General features: G+C 32.2%; 1 protein-coding gene across 6 annotated transcripts in view; it reads left to right on the top strand.

Annotated features, from left to right (window-relative positions):
• LOC118197213 (echinoderm microtubule-associated protein-like 2) overlaps positions 1-16815 on the top strand; it is a 210916-nt gene that overhangs the window by 130690 nt on the left and 63411 nt on the right. For 5 of the 6 annotated variants that reach the window (XM_085818835.1, XM_085818834.1, XM_085818833.1 and 2 more), the window contains exons 2-7: positions 4860-5006; positions 5118-5529; positions 10459-10527; positions 12568-12593; positions 14131-14260; positions 14374-14523. In XM_085818835.1, coding sequence (XP_085674961.1) covers positions 4860-5006; positions 5118-5529; positions 10459-10527; positions 12568-12593; positions 14131-14260; positions 14374-14523 — 934 coding nt within the window. The remainder of the gene's footprint in view (positions 1-4859; positions 5007-5117; positions 5530-10458; positions 10528-12567; positions 12594-14130; positions 14261-14373; positions 14524-16815) is intronic. The other variant, XM_085818832.1, reaches the window with a different exon arrangement.

The following is a 16815-nucleotide window of genomic DNA, read 5'->3' as shown; positions in this document are numbered from 1 at the left end:
TAAGTAGAGGAGAAAATCTGGAAACTAAATATTTTGCCAAAGGATATGAAGCAGTACCTATGTTGGAAACAATTGGTCGAAAAGGAATACCGGTTTTGTGGACTTTTGGAAGAGCATAAAGTCTAGCGCAATTAGTAATAGGTGGAATAAGTGATTTCTTCAACTGAGTTGGCAGAATGTGGGAAGATTTAATGGCACTTTTTACTTTCATGAGGTCCGAAGTTGTTGGCTATGGGTAATCCTCTTAGTCCGGTACTTGCTGACATTTATATGCACTATTTTGAGATGAAATTATTTGATAAACTATCTTTTTGTCTTTGGATTTGGTATGTTGACGACACTTTCGCACTTTTTGACGGTTATAAAGAGGATTTATCTGAGATTCTATCTATTATGAATTCAATTGATCCAGCCATCCAATTCACTCTTGAAATTGAATCCAACAATTCCCTCCCCTTTCTCGATATTCTTATAATCCGCAATGAAACTGATTTTAGCACCACTGTGTACCGTAAACCCTTTGCAGTTTGTTTACCACCCCATGCCAAGTCATGCCACCCTGTTAAGCAAAAAATGGCTTCTTTTTACTATTATGTATTCCGTGTGCTTAAAGTTTGTTCCTCTGAATCTTTGCTTACTAATGAACTTAATTATTTGAGAACAGTTGCGATTGACCGTGGATTTTCTCCCGTGATTATTGATAAAGCCGTTAAAAAATTTTCAGATTCCCATCAAAGAAGACATTCCACTGTTAGAAATAATATTAATGACCTTGTCATGCTTCCATTTTATCCTTCTGTTAGCTATAAAATTGCACGGATTCTCCAGAAATTCAATTTTCAAGTCGGTTTCTCCCCTATTAATAAAATTCACCCTTCAATTCTAAAAGATTTCGTTTCTGTCTTGAATTCTTGGGGAATTTATAGTATATCGTGTCAGTGTGGTTTAAGATATATTGGCCAAACAAAAAGAGCATTGAAGTTTCGTATCAAGGAACATGAATCTTATGTCAGAAAAGGAGAAATTAACAAGTCTTCAATAGCGTATCATAGTTGGACTTTTAACCATAATTTTGATTTTGGGTTTGCAAAAATTATCCAAAAGGCTTTTTCCATAGGTGAATTGGATTTTCTTGAGGCTTTTTACATTCACAAAGCTTTAGCAGGTTTAGTTAATGATTTGAAGTCCAATCCAGTCCTTTCTAATGCCTTTAAAATTCTACTATCTTAATTCAGTTATTTTTGCCGATAGATGGCGTTACCTCCTCGCGTTTGGTACTACCAGAGGGTATAAAACTCCGTTCAGTGGTTGCTTTCCATTATTTGAAGTTCAGATTTTGAGCGTAAGGTGCATTTGCCCCTCGCTCCCTATTTTAACTTCGCTAATTTTTCATGCTCGATCAGATAGCCTGGCTCAGTAAAAGTAGGTGGCCAGTGAAACTCTGATTAAAAATCTAGTTATAACCACGTGCAGTGCTGATAAGGACCACGTGTTTCTGCGACTCCTTCTCCTTTATTTTCTTCTTTCTAGGTATTTCTTTCTCCTGATGAGGAGGGACCTTTAGCTGCCCTCGAAATCGATTGAGTGTTTCATTATACCTACGCTAAATACAAGGTTGTTTTTACGATTTTGATTAGCTTTTAAATTGTTGATAATTCTACAAATATTGCTTGCAGATTTCCTAAAGGCATAAAAACCTTAACCGAAAGATAAGAACAACATAATTAAATCATTTTTAAGGCAGAAAATGCACAATTTACAAACATATAAGAGTAAGAAACTGAGATCACTGAGCCAGGTAACAGAGTGGATATATATATAAATATATTTATATATGTTTGCTGCAGCCAATTGCAACCAAAATACGAGGTGCAGATCTGCATGCTATAGCAGTCCTATACAAAATTTCAACATTCTGAGACTACTCATTTTTGAGTTATGCGAGATACAAAGGCAAAAAATGGTGGGTACGTTTATGTTATTGTGATCAGATTCATAAATGTATGAATACACATACATATGTAGCGGCAGCGCCAAACAGGCGATACAGACGCTAAAGCTCTGGAGAAAAGCGCCAATTGGCGAAACAGTAAACCTGCTTGACAACCCTACGGGCTGATGGGAATAGAAGAATTTTCCCCAGCAGTTCTGGGTAACGACTCCAGTCTGTGTGTGTGTCCGTGAAACAACTCGTCTTGTGCCTTCCACGTGATATGTAACTGCGATCTGTGTTGGGAATGTACGCTTCCTTAAGCCATTATTATGTATCTATATTACTCCTCCTTATTTCCCCCGGCATTCCGTGAGAAAGTTTTTGCACATTGCACAATTTGTCTCACCCAAGCATTCGTGCATCAACGAAGTTAATATGTTCTTGGTTTGTTTAATATTCCATCCATAAAGATTGCACACAATGGGCACGACAGTGCATTCCATGTCAGAAAGCAAAAGTAAGCAGACATACTAGAACCCCATTAATGAAGTTTCCAGACCAATCACAGAGATTTGATCACATCCACCTTGACCTCGTTGGTCTGCTACCTCCTTCTCAAAACACTTATTACTGTTTAACTATGATAGATAAGTTTACTAAATGACCGGAAGCAGTACCCATACCTGACATAACTGCATGCACTGTAGCACGAGCTTTTTATGACCACTGGATTACTCGATTTGGTTGTCCAGCTGTTATTACTACTGACCAAGGGCGACAGTTTGAAAGCGGCTTATTTCGAGCCCTTTCCCAATTATTGGGAATCAAGAGAATCAGGACGTCTCCGTACCATCCACAGTGAATGGACTTATCGAGGAATTCCACCATCCTTTGAAAGCTGCCTTAAAAGCTTATGATACCAGTAACTGGGTGGTGGCTCTTCCAATGCTTTTGATGGGTTTCTGCTTCGTTCTCAAGGAGGACATAGGAGCAACCACTTCTGAACTTGTGTATGGAAAGACATTCATCTCCCAGGAGAATTTTTCAATTCGACACCTATGGACGTCTCCGTACCATCCACAGTGAATGGACTTATCGAGGAATTCCACCATCCTTTGAAAGCTGCCTTAAAAGCTTATGATACCAGTAACTGGGTGGTGGCTCTTCCAATGTTTTTGATGGGTTTCTGCTTCGCTCTCAAGGAGGTCATAGGAGCAACCACTTCTGAACTTGTGTATGGAAAGCCGATTCGTCTCCCAGGAGAATTTTTCAATTCGACACCTATGGATGCGTCCCCCAAACAGTTTGTGGAGGATTTAAAATATCATTTTGCCAGTGTTCGCCCGACTACGACTTCTAGCCACGGTCAGCGAACCTGTTTTGTTCATCCACGGTTTCATGAATCCACGCATGTGTTTGTTCGACATGACGGAGTTCGAAAACCACTGCAAGCTCCCTATGATGGACCATTTAAAGTGCTAGAAAGACGAGATAAAACGTTTCATCTCGAAATAAAAGGGTGTAAGCAAACAATTTCCATAGATAGATTGAAACCCGCTTTTGTAACCATGGACTCTTCACAAGTTGTTCCAGTGTAGAAAAACCTTCGGACATTGGTATCACCCGTTCTGGATGATTAATCTGACCCCCATGTCGGTATGTCACATTTCGTTGACACTGCGGAAGGAGTATGTAGCGGCAGCGCCAAACAGGCGATACAGACCCTAAAGCTCTGGAGAAAAACGCCAATTGGCGAAACAGTAAACCTGCTTGACAACCCTACGGGCTGACGGGAATAGAAGAATTTTCCCCAGCAGTTCTGGGTCTGTGTGTGTGTGTCTGTGAAACAACTCGTCTTGTGCCTTCCACGTGATATGTAACTGCGATCTGTGTTGGGAGTGTACGCTTCCTTAAGCCATTATTATGTATCTATATTACTCCTCCTTATTAAATCTAATTCTTAATGTTAAATGCCTGATTGCTATTTTCTAGGTAAGGCTATCTATACTTTTGTAGGCACGCCTCACATACATGCATCTGTGAATCTTTTGTTGCGCGTACCTCACATACATGCATCTGTGAATTTGGTCCGAATAACAGAAAAGTACGAAAAGTTGTTTAAGTCTTCTTACTAAAAAACTGAACATTGGCTTGATAAATTGAATTCTATACATATGTTGCTTTTAAAAATTTTGTGCTTTTGCAGTTGAATTTTTATGTGACGTAAGTGGGAAGAAAGTGATGGTTAATAATAAAGTTGAAAAGACAAAACAAAGTTGCGTAGGTCATCTAGTTAAGAAAACTGAATATTGGTATGATGAACTAAAAAAAAAAAAAAAAAAAAAAAAAAAAAAAAAAAAAAAAAGACAGAAAAAAATGTATTGCAACATAACACTCTACTGGGTATTCTAAAAATATGCTGCTTTTAAAATTTTGTAATTTTACTGTTGAATTTTATATAACTTATGTGTAAAGAAAGCGATGTTTAATAATAGTGTTAGAAAACAGAAAAGCTGTTAGCAGGAGTGAGTCCAAGAGCAATTTTTATTCCTTTGTGATATAGGTATATTATTAAAAATTATTACTAATTTTTTATTGTCCATTTATTCGAATACATTTTTAACGTTTTTCAGTGATTTTTGGTGCAAGTACATAGAAAAAGACATCAAAGTATTATAAGGAGAAAGAAATTTGACATTTAATTATTTAAGTATCTATATTAATGTATATATATTTTAAAGGCATATAATTGGCTTGTTTCATGTATTGTAATTTTCAAATAAATGCCAGTTGAGGTTCTAATACTCTCAAAAATATGTTTCTTTTTTTGATATCACCAAAATCTTCAGTTTATTTGAGTATCTGTCTATAAATAATGTTATTTACTGTTTAGCAATTTATTTACTTTGATCTCTTTATTTTGCAGAGGACATACTAAATCATGATAATGATGCTTTAGGAGAAAGAGTTGCAGATTTAGAGAAGAAAGTGCAGGAACAGGCTGATGAAATTGTATGCCTTCGTGGAACTTTAGCGGATGTTTTAAGGCGTGTCACACAACTTGAAGGCCGTGGTATAAAATTTTGTTTTGCTTTTACTACTTATTTCTCTTTTTTGGCACCCAGTATCTGAGGTGTTTAATTTGTTCTGATCTTAACTTTTTCCCCCTCTTAAACTGTTTCAGCTGTTGTAATTACTAGTAACAATGTCCCAGCTCCAGTCAAATCCACAATATCAGGTAATGCACTGCCATATAGACCATCCAATGTTAGCTACCAAAGACAAGCAACTTCTCCCACAACAAACTCCGTCAATTCTCATCATACTCCAACTACACCACAAACTCCAGGGCACCCAGGTCGAAAGTTGTCACATTATCCATCGTCTGGCTCTCTTCACAGTGAAGGAGGACATAGTTCAAGCTCTGCATCACCTATACCATCTCCTTCTCCATCAATAACAAATTCAAGAAGCTCTCCATCACCAAGACACACGCCATCTCCGAGCCGTCACATATCAATGTCTACATCAAATTTAAATGCAATGAAGAAGTGGTCATCAAGTCAAGAATATTTAACATCAAATAATAATTCAAGGTAAATAAATGTTCTTATAATTTTTTATTAATGTTAGTATATGTTCTATCACACTATTCTGTGATTATTTCATCAGATGCATAAATTTCCCCATTTTATTGAGGTAGAGCATTCCAATGAAATCTTCTGTAAAAATGGTATAAAGTAAAGAAGCAGATACCATTAATTTGAAATGGATTTTTTTTAATATTCTTATGCCAAAATATAAACAGTTAAAACACACCAAATAATGAATTAAAAAAACAGAAACTTATGCTATTAATATATAGAAAAACAATAAAATTTATGCTAAATATACAGCTTACATAAAATGCCAGTAATATGTGTATTATACAGTTTTCAGAGTAAAGAAGATCAAGAACATACAACTATTTTCAAAGGTTTTAGTCATGAAAAGCTGGAATGACAAGAGAGAATGGATACTGAGATAAAAAAGAGGAAAGAGATAATTATCTTATTAACATCTTATTGCCATTTGATTGCATGAAGCTTAATAAGTCATTTATGTTGTAACTTCTGCAGTCTGAAATTATTTGGCCTTACTACCACAGAATCACATAATTAACTAAACAGCTTGATGAGTTATCTCCCTTAGTACTGTTTAGCAGTTAATGCAGCCTACAAATTCAATTTTAAAATCAAACACATCGTTTCTAACCACTTTTGGTGATATTACAAACTTAAAATGATAATATAAATTAAAGGGATTTCTTCTTGTGCTGAATTTACTAATTGAAGTGACTTACTATATTGAAAGTCTCAACTGATTCCATGCAACAGTGTAACACATTTTTACACATTCTTGGGTCAGTGCTGCTCTTGCTAACTTTTTAAAATAGTTAGCAAACACAACTACTAGCTGTCAGTATCTGTTTTACAACTACTGCAAGAAAGATTACTCAGCAGTGCGGCAGGAATGCAGCATGCACTACAATAGATTCATGTATGAGCTCCAAGCAGGCAATGGTTAGCCAAGGTTTTTTATCCCCCAAACCCTTGAGTTCCCAAAGAGATCATGAGTTAGTTGTTTTTCTTGATTATAATTCTAAAATGACCCTTCCACTTTCTACCTTCATTCCTTTTCTTCCAATACATGTACTACCTTAATTGTCTGGGCGCATTTCAAGATACATATTTTGTGTACCTAAAGGCACCATGACATATATTTCTGAATGTATGTTTACATCATTGCCTTGGAAAGTTAAAATTAATATTATGTTTTAAACTGTGCCACTGTCCTTTCAATTTGCATGACCCTCTATTGAATGAGTATTGCACTAAGTAACAAAATAGAGTTCAACTCAAAACTAACTGTAAATAAAGCTTGAGACTAATTGTCTCAATGTTTGTGACATCTGCTTTGTTTCTCTGCCTCAGTATCAAAAGGTGAAGTTTTTTCCTGTAGCAACTTCTGTCAAAAACCTTTTTGTCTCAGTTATCTTCAGTTTGGTATATGACAAGAAATAAACAACAGAAAAATAATTCATTTAAATTAATTTTTTGACTGTCTAGAGTCCTATTAAATTTCATATCCTGAACAGTTGCTCATATAGCCTGCATCATCTTGTGTTGTACAGTAGATATGAAAAGCCTTAAATAATGCTGTTTAGACTCAGGAAATTTTTTTATCATATACTTCATTATAGGTACTCAAAACGTCTTGCTAATGTGCCCATTGTGCACTCACATTCCCTTCCAAAATCACATATATTTCTGTAATGATAGCATTAAAAAGAATGTTGTTTTTTAAAAGGGGTGTGGGGGGGAATCCTCAAGCTGCATATTTCATATAGCAAAAAACCTCAAGCTGCTTATTTCACATAGCAAAAAAATGGGCCTAGGTTTTTATATATATATATATATATATATATATAAAGCATAAATCAGCTCTTACAATGTACACATACATGTAGAACTGAATGGGACACCAGCATTTTATCTTTGGTCATATAGTTGCGAATCCACTGTACTTCATGCCTCCGGAAGGGAAATATCCAAGCATATCCCATCCCTCTTGCTATACCACCAAACCACTTGAGGGGAATTTCAGCTTGGTAGTATTTTAAGTGCCCCTTTGTTGCACATACGGTATACACTTGCATACATCTATGTTTTCTCTGAGAATCAAACCTAGGTTCAGCAATATGACAGTTGGCATCACTGACTATCATACCGATCAGGGCCGCTTTAATGAAATACTGGTACCAGTTCGAGGGTGGGATACCAGAATTTCACTATTGGTTATCTAGTCATAGTCCTGCTTCACTAACTGTACAGTTCCACCCTAATTTTGAGAGAGAATACCTCAAAGGTCCACCCCATCCCTCCTCCCATTAATTTCTCAAGAGGACTTGCAGCTCACTGTTTTGAGTGCCTCCTTGCCACACAACACTGTACACTTACAAACATCTATGCCTTCTCTGGTATTCAAACACAAGCCTATCAGTACAGCATTTTATAAGGTACAAGTGTTTAGTGTAAAATACAAAATTTATTTATCACATCCTGTGAATCCAAATTTTTTTGTACTTTCTATTTGTACCATAGCTGTTCTTTTTGTACCATAGCTATTTGTACCATAGTTCTATTTGTACATAATGGCCAATTGCTCATGCGCAACAGCATGAAAAGCGGGTTATTTTTAAATGCCTTCACAAATTGCATCTTTCAACTGCTCATTATCAGAGCATTTGAATTTTCGTACCTCTTCTTTTGGAAGATCTACAGACTGCATTGTCAGGTGTCCTGAGATCAGCATGGAGGTTAAGACATTAAAGATAAACATGTGTAATTCAGCGATGTGGGAAAATTTTGCCCAGATATTTACAAATGACCAAATCAAATATGTTAGTATGCAGTACAGTTGAAACCACACAGTATCAAAAATTCTTTTTGATTTGAGTTTTGGGAGCAACCATTTGCTGAGAGTTTTCAGATAACTTATTAAATGCTGATCAACTGAGCCATTAAAGAAATAAAAACCAATCGAGTATTATGATATCATCCTTGTCCAGAGTATAATAAGAAGTTCACAGTTGTAAGTTTTTTAAGGGCAAATACAGAGGCTGTCCACACATTTTTTAGACAATTTTCATCATATGTGTAGAAAATTTTTGTGTTTTATATTTTCTATTTGATAACTCGTATTCTTCACTATCTTTCTACATCATAAATTCCAAAACAATAAAGCCTTTTATAGTATCGGAGGCGATATTTTATCCCATTTCACTTGTTCAGCTTTCCAAAGTCCAAGGACGGTTGTAGGCTGACGTCTGGACAATCAAAGCTCAAACATTCGTGGATGATACATCAGGAGATTTAGTAGGTATATGAATGAAGCGTATGGCCTTGATACCTGTTTCTTGTTCCATTTTTTTCCCCCAGGAAACTAACAGTGGATTTTGATGTCCGGCTGCTTGCTTTGTCTCGCTGCAGTTCTTTGTCTCGGCACGGTGTGTAAAGAGAAGGTATTTCATATTTGAAAATTGGGTATAAAATATGTTCCTGATAATATGTGGAGTTGACCGTAACAGTTTTCTGCACTCTCTTTAATTTTTATTTGTTTTTATATCAAAAACCAGCAACAATCATAAACCCCTTTTACAAATGTTCTTTAGATGCTTTGAACCATGTTCTAAGATTTTTCTGTTCTCTTTGATGATAATAAATGGATCTTTTTTTTATTGCGGTCATTTAGATGTACCCAAGATTCATCTAATGTGACAACATTTTTCCGATGTTTGACTGAATAATTGTTTCTCATAGAGAATTCTGCAGTGCATTCTGCTTTCGGCGGTATGTTGTGGAGAACGATGGCACACATTACATTTTTTTTGGCCTTTTTAAGATTAAAATCGGCATTAATCCCTTTGACACTGAGTATTTTGATAATTATACACCTGTCTTCTTTGACTTCGAAGATTTTCTTTTAATATTAAAGTTCTTACGTTTGCAACATTCGAAGCATTCCGGTTTTTCCCTGGATATATGTTTTGAGCATTTTTTTCCCTTGAAGCCAAACTTTGATGTTTTTTCCTTTCTTATTGACAATATTTTCTGTTGTCGCTTTAGATACTGAAAAATCATGGCCTTCCCAGCATTTTTTTTAATAACTAAATATGAGTAATTTTCTTTGGAAAGAGCACAAAGATAGCCTTCCATGCATTGCTTCTTTTAAAAGCACCATTTTGCATGAAAACAAAATTGGCAAATAATAGATGATAATTTACACTTCAAAAGTATAGTTACAGTTAAAACAATTTCTTCAAGCAGGAGATTTTTTTTAATAGCAAAGCAAAGTTGTCTATAAAATGTGTTAACAGCCTCTGCATATGCAAAGTTCTTAAATTAGAATCAGTGAACGAAATGGAATGCTTTTTTTATGAACTTTAGAGAGGAATCAGGTCTAACAATTTCATGTATTGCAGTAAATAGTAATGTTTTCTTAGCACTTTTCAATTATGTACCTGCTACGCATTTTGGCAGTACTGTTTTAATAACATATGTGTATATGTTTAATTGTTCTTGTCTGTATACACACGCACAAATTCCTGAGACAATGCTATCATTGGGTTGTGGTCTATATTTGGATTCCCTTTGACAGGCACCAAAAAGTGTGGCAAGTGCTTAATCGAAAAATACCATTTTCTCTAAATTTTATTTTGCAGGGAAATAGGTCTTTTTTAGTAGTTCACATAAATGTTTCAATGTTTTGATAATTTCTGAAATTTATTGAAACACATGATGCCATTACTATACCAATGATGCAAGAGATATTAGATTTTAGAAATTTTTTTAGACTTAAATTTTTTTAATGTGTTTTGCATAATAAAAGTGCACTGATTCTTGAAAACAACTGCATTTTTGTGTAAGAAGATCACATTATCCTTTAAGTTAAATTTTATTATAAATTACTTTATTCCTTCCCAGGAGAATAACCAGTGGATCATTATTCAATTTGAACGTGCGAAGTTCAACTCCAATTCAGACTAGGCATGGGTAAAAAATATAATAATCTATTTGGGTTTTGGTGGTGGTTTTCTATAGCGTCTCAATCTATAGTGCACGTCTTAAGGTAGTTTCAGTAAAATAGATTTTAGTGAGTATTATAATAATATTGTAGCTTAGCAGGTGCATATGTCTGAAAAGAATCTGATATATAAAGATAGGATTTAAAATGTCTACACAGTTATTAATTTTATCAGTGCTGCATGCAGATGTGAAATATTGTGTCAAATATGTTTCATAGAATAAAAATTTTAATAATTTCTTCAAGCATTTAGTTAGTTTTTCATTTTTATGTTAACTAATCAAAATATTTTTTCTTTTCTGTTTTATTCATTTATTTATTAGGAGTAGCTGCATGGAACTTTTCTGTCTTCAATGAATATGCAAAAATTATTTATTGATCTTTTAAATCACTTTTAGGTAAAATTACAAACAGTACATATCTGGTTTTCCATGTTGTAAAATACTAAATTATATATGTTTGAATTAAATTACTTATACTGAAGAACAAGTTATTAATGTTTACTATAATTATATTATTGAAAGAAGCTTTCTTTTCTTTCTACGCAGAAAATGATTACATTTCTGTACATACTTTTAAATTTAATCATGAAATGCTTTTTAAAGGTTACTTTCAGATTCAGTCAGAAGAATTTTTCATTAGCTTTCTTCTGTTATAAAAGTCAGTATGCACAATTTGCTTATAATTTTTTATCAAATGAATAAGCATTTCAAAATACTTGGTATCAATCTGAAAATTATATTACATAGAAGTGTAAGGAAAGTGGAGGTTGTAAGCATAGGACTGACGGTCTGGTTTTTCCATTACTTGGTTAGGTGTTGACTGAAAATTAAATAAGTAAAACTGCAGTTGAAAATTGTTAAAAGTAATAACTTCTGTATAAATTTTGTACCTGCTGTTAAAAAAAAACTGCATATCTAATTATCTTTTGAAAGTTTGTGCTGTGAATCCTTTGTTTCTAAGAAATGAATAAAATTAGGTAAGCTTTTTGACTGAGTTTTATTTATGTGTTACTAGAAATAATGTAAAACATAAGAATTAAAAAAAATAATGTGAGGTTGAATTTTGCTTTGAATTAAACATATGTTATCATTATTTGTTTAAGTACTTGGTGATAATCATTGATCTCTTTTTGCTCTTTGTTCCTGAGGAATGACCGATTTTAGTCAATTAATATTATAAAGTGTTAGACCTTTTTTAGTACTTTGTGTATTTATTGTAGTTTTGTTATTTATTCTTTTTAAAGATTTTTAGGATGGCGAGTGTACTGCTGGTTTGTTGCTATGCACAGTTTTGAAAATTCGAATAATTTACTCAAATTCTGATGTAAAAATTTATTTTTTAAACTTAAGAAGTCACATAATATGTTTAAAAACTTGACAAATTCTATAAAATCATACTGTTGTGGTATTTATTGATTAGAAAAGCCTTTACTGTGAGGTATTTTAATGATTTTTTTTCCTAATGATTTCATTCACTTTTATGTTAGTAGGAAAAAGGTGTATTAATTATATTTATATATAAGTTATGACCGCAATAAATAAAAATAATGATGTCTAAATGACCGCAATAAAAAAAAGATCCATTTATTATCATCAAAGAGAACAGAAAAATCTTAGAACATGGTTCAAAGCATCTAAAGAACATTTGTAAAAGGGATTTATGATTTTTGCTGGTTTTTGATATAAAAACAAATAAAAATTAAAGAGAGTGCAGAAAACTGTTATGGTCAACTCCACATATTATCAGGAACATATTTTATACCCAATTTTCAAATATGAAATACCTTCTCTTTACACACCGTGCCGGGACAAAGAACTACAGTGAGACAAAGCAAGCAGCCGGACATCAAAATCCACTGTTAGTTTCCTGGGGGAAAAAAATGGAACAAGAAACGGGTATAAAGGCCATACGCTTCATTCATATATAAGTTATTTATATATAAGTTATTTTGTATAAAAATCATTGTATTTGTTATATTTTAATTTTATTTTTTATTTTGATTTCAGCACCAAAGAAGCAGTTTTAATGCAAGGTAATAAATCAATGCTATATTTTTTGTAATATAAAAAGACAGTAACTTAAGTAGACTTGGAAATAATTAGTAAAACAAATATCATGAGCAAAAAGCAGTGTATTGAAAAATAATTATATGAAGTTTTAGTTTTGTGATTTTATTTAAGAGATGAATTTCAGTTCACTAAAGATGTTTATCTTTAGCTGTTTGGTTTGCTTTACATCTTTATCTTTTGGATGAAAATTAAACAAATTTTGTTCAGTTATTTGTAAAAGCAAATTTTGAAATGTCAAGGAGACTAAGTATATGCATTTTTTTAAATCACATTTTTACAAGTGATGAAATAAAAGCAGTAGACTAATTTTCAAAATATTTGTATTCTTTTTAACCTCATCAATGTAAATTGATTTTCATGGAAAGCGTCAGAATTTATTTACAGAAATTTAACTGTTCCTGCATTTCTGAGTGAAGTATGTAGTTAAGACTATTTACTTATACTGCTTAAAAAGTCCTTAAGTTAATTCAGAAGTCAAACATCAGAAAACAGCATTATATTTTCAAATTTTCACAGGACTAGTTTCGATGGTTTTACCGAACCACCATCCTCAGCTGCAAAAGCGTAAATGAAAAAATGACGCAGATTTTTGTTGTTTGACTTCTGAATTAGTATTTGTTCTGTGTGTTATTGTGTCTTAAGTACTTAAGTTACCAGGAATTTTTAGCATTCAGGATGTATCATCATGGATGCTAAATGCTGAATAAAAGTACATTATTTTTATTGCATTTTATTTTGTTTCATGTTATTTTGTTTAGTGCTTCTATTTTTGCTCTTATCTATCATGTTGATAGGTAGAAATTAATAAGTAATTTATATTTCTGTTTTCTGAGGATTATTATTTTTTTTTAAAAAAGAAGTTTAGATTATTGTAATAAAAGCAATATCTCAAATTTGTGTGCTCTTTTTATGAATTTCTATTGAACAATCTTAGTGCTCATTGATAGATGTAAAAATGATCTTGAAGTGAAATATGGAAATAAAATAATTTCTTTCACTGAAAACTTTATCAGTTGTCTTTGTGATACTTATTCAGGGTATGCAGGAACAATCTTAAGTTCTAACTAGCTAATGCCTCTTTGCCTAATACAGGTACTACTGCTCTCTGTGCTATTTTTATTTTATTTTGTTTAATTATATATTAATATTGCTGCATAACAATTGCATTTAAAGGCTACGAAAGACTCAGGAACACTTCAAAAACCTTATTTCCTGTGTGCTGCTTTGAAAGAAATGGTGTTTTTTTCAGTATGAGGGCATCTCACAATATTTTTAATTTTCCTGTAGTTTGTTAAACTTTACGTGAATGAAAAATTATGTATGCGCGTTTCCAAGATTTTGAAGATAATTATGAAGTTTGAATGTTTATTAGAATTATTATATTATTGTTGAAAAGTCATGTGCATTTGGCATTTTATTGTATTTTTATTGAAATTACAATTTTATCCTTTAAGTTTTAAAATATACTATAAATACAATTTTAAAGACTTTTCTTTGCAGAAGAAGGGATTGTGAAGATGTACCTTCGTGGAAGACCATTAGCTATTCACATACCGACTGAATACTTGCAAGATTATTCTTTGAATAAAGTAAATAATGCTCCATCCCAAAGATTAAAATTAGAGTGGGTGTATCCTTTCACAAAATCCATCATGAGATGAATTTGTATCATTTATATAACTCGTACATTAAAAATTTTTTTCTTTTAAACTGAAAGTGATATCTTCTTTAACTAAGTATAAGTTATGGCTATAGGGGCAGAGATTGCAGATCAAATCTGTATTTCTTACCTACCGGTGAAATGGTTTATTTCATTGCTTCTGTTGTTGTGTTATACAATGTTGAAGATCAGATTCAAAGACATTATCTTGGCCATACAGATGATATTAAATGGTAAGATTTTTATATACAAATTTATCAATAATTATTTAATTAATTGCGTTAGCATTACTATCAATTTGTGCATGATAGTGTAAAATTTCTAATGAAATACAGGGTAATTAAAAAAGAATGAAGCTAATTTAAGCTGTTATGAAACAATTCTTGATAATTCAGGATTTAAGGTACATATTAACAAGATTTCATTTAACATTCAATTTCATTTGATCTAATCTACTGTAGATATTTGTGGAACATTTTATGAACGTTCAACCAATGTTTAATCAGTTAATATTTCTATTTCATTTTGTTGTGCATCAATATATGGTAATGTCTGCACACACACACACACACACACACAAAAGAAACATTTCTATATCTTCCTTCTTACTGGGCCGATGGACAAAATTTAACCTGCATTTTTCATATCTCATAAGCGCGACTTGGGATATATATCTTAGGTTTTTATATAGCATTGTTCTAACATTGGTATTTTGACACAAAAGCAAACTTTTTCTGAAATGACATATCTATTTTTTTTTTCATATTTCAATTCTATGACCCAAATTATGCATAAATATTAAATTAAAAAAAATTTGGTGCGAAACTTACCGAGAAATTCAAAAACTTAGTTTACTGCACCTTTTTCAGTTTTCACCAAGAATAATTCAATTGGCGAAATTTTTAATTTATGGTAACCTATTTTCCTTTCCCTTGCATCGTGAACTAGTAGCAGAAAAGGTGCATCATTTATTTTTTTAAGTAACTAATTTTCTCTTTAGTATATTTTTTAACCATAGTTATTATTTTTATATAATTTTTTCCTTTTAAGAATTTCATTTTAATTTTTTGAGGTTCATGTTTTTTCAAATAATTGTTTTAAAGTTTTTTTATCTATTTATTCATTCGAATGGATTGTTTTAATAATATTTATTGTTATTCATTCAAACTGATTATGATACGCTAGCTCTGCTTGTGGAGTAGTCATTGTAATACTCATAAAAATGTGTTAGTTTTGTTATAGATGGCTTTTTATAAACTGTGATAGAAGTATTACATAAACTTTGATTGTGTGTTAGTTTTGTGATAGAGGGCTTTATATAATTCTCTTATAAGTAAAAATTCAGGATAGAAGCAGCAGTCAAAAGGTTAAAAAAAAAAAAAAAAAAAAAAAAAAAAAAAAAAAGTGCTATTATACAAAAGAAGAGAAGGGAAGGAAGCAAGCAACTTATGACAAGGTTCCTATGGTCCTTAAAAGTCCTTAGATTTTTTGAATCGATTTTTGGTCCTTAAAAGTCCTTAATTTTGGCCAAAATCAGCAGAAGGTCCTTAATTTTAATCATCTGATTTCTGTCTGGTTTTACGATTGCCATTTTGAGTGTGAATTAGCATTTTGGAAGAATATTTTTGGCGATTCACTGACGTATATGCTTTTGAATGGGTTCATGGGTTATAATTTGTTTCTATTTCTAGTATAAATGATAGGATACTCGGGTTTCTAAGCAAGAAGTATTTCGAACATGAACAAAAGTATTTCAAAATTCACATTTTCTAATAGCTGTTAAACAACTTTTCACTTTTGGGTATGTGAATTCTTTTATTAAACGGTTCTAAATTTGGTGACTTATCAACAATAAGATCAGTTTCTATGGAAAATTTTTAATTCCGAGATCTGAGAATTTTTCGACGATTTTTTTTAAAAACATCATAACATTGATAAATTTTATTAAAATAACGGTAATATATTGAAATTGTATTTAAGAAATAATATTAAAATAAAACATTTTTATTTTTCGCTGTCATATTTATAAAGTTTCATTTCGGCAACTTATTATGCAATATTTTGAATCTGAAAAATAAACAAGGTATGCTATAAAGCGCAATTTATGAAACTGATCTTAGAAAAGTGAAATTAGCTATGTAATTAATTAAAAATATCTTCTTTTTAATTTTTTCTTAGTAAGAGTTTCATAGTAAGAGAGAGAACTGTCTCAGAATATTCAAAATTCTCAGAATATGCATCAGTTTTCTCTATAAAATTAATTTTACACTTTTTCGTCCTCTCTTTTTTTTCCAAAATATTTCTGGCTTTTTGCTGTTATGGAATTGGTAGGGATAATTTTTCTTTAGGAACTTAGACATTGCAGCTTGCAACGTTTTGAAGGCAAGATTTATAGACCCACGATTCTAGATTCGAGAAATATGTGACAAAATGAAAAATGTCTCCAACACGTAATGGATGTATTTTACAGAATGTTTGCAATGAATTTCTTACTTTTTGGAGAACGTCTGGAAGAACAATGAAAA

Source organism: Stegodyphus dumicola, chromosome 6 (assembly GCF_044657685.1).
Source record: "Stegodyphus dumicola isolate Sdum_Otavi_A_Nest chromosome 6, ASM4465768v1".
In the NCBI taxonomy this organism is placed as follows: domain Eukaryota; kingdom Metazoa; phylum Arthropoda; class Arachnida; order Araneae; family Eresidae; genus Stegodyphus; species Stegodyphus dumicola.
The sequence above is the reverse complement of the archived record's forward strand: the minus strand, read 5'-3'. Positions and strand labels throughout refer to the sequence as shown.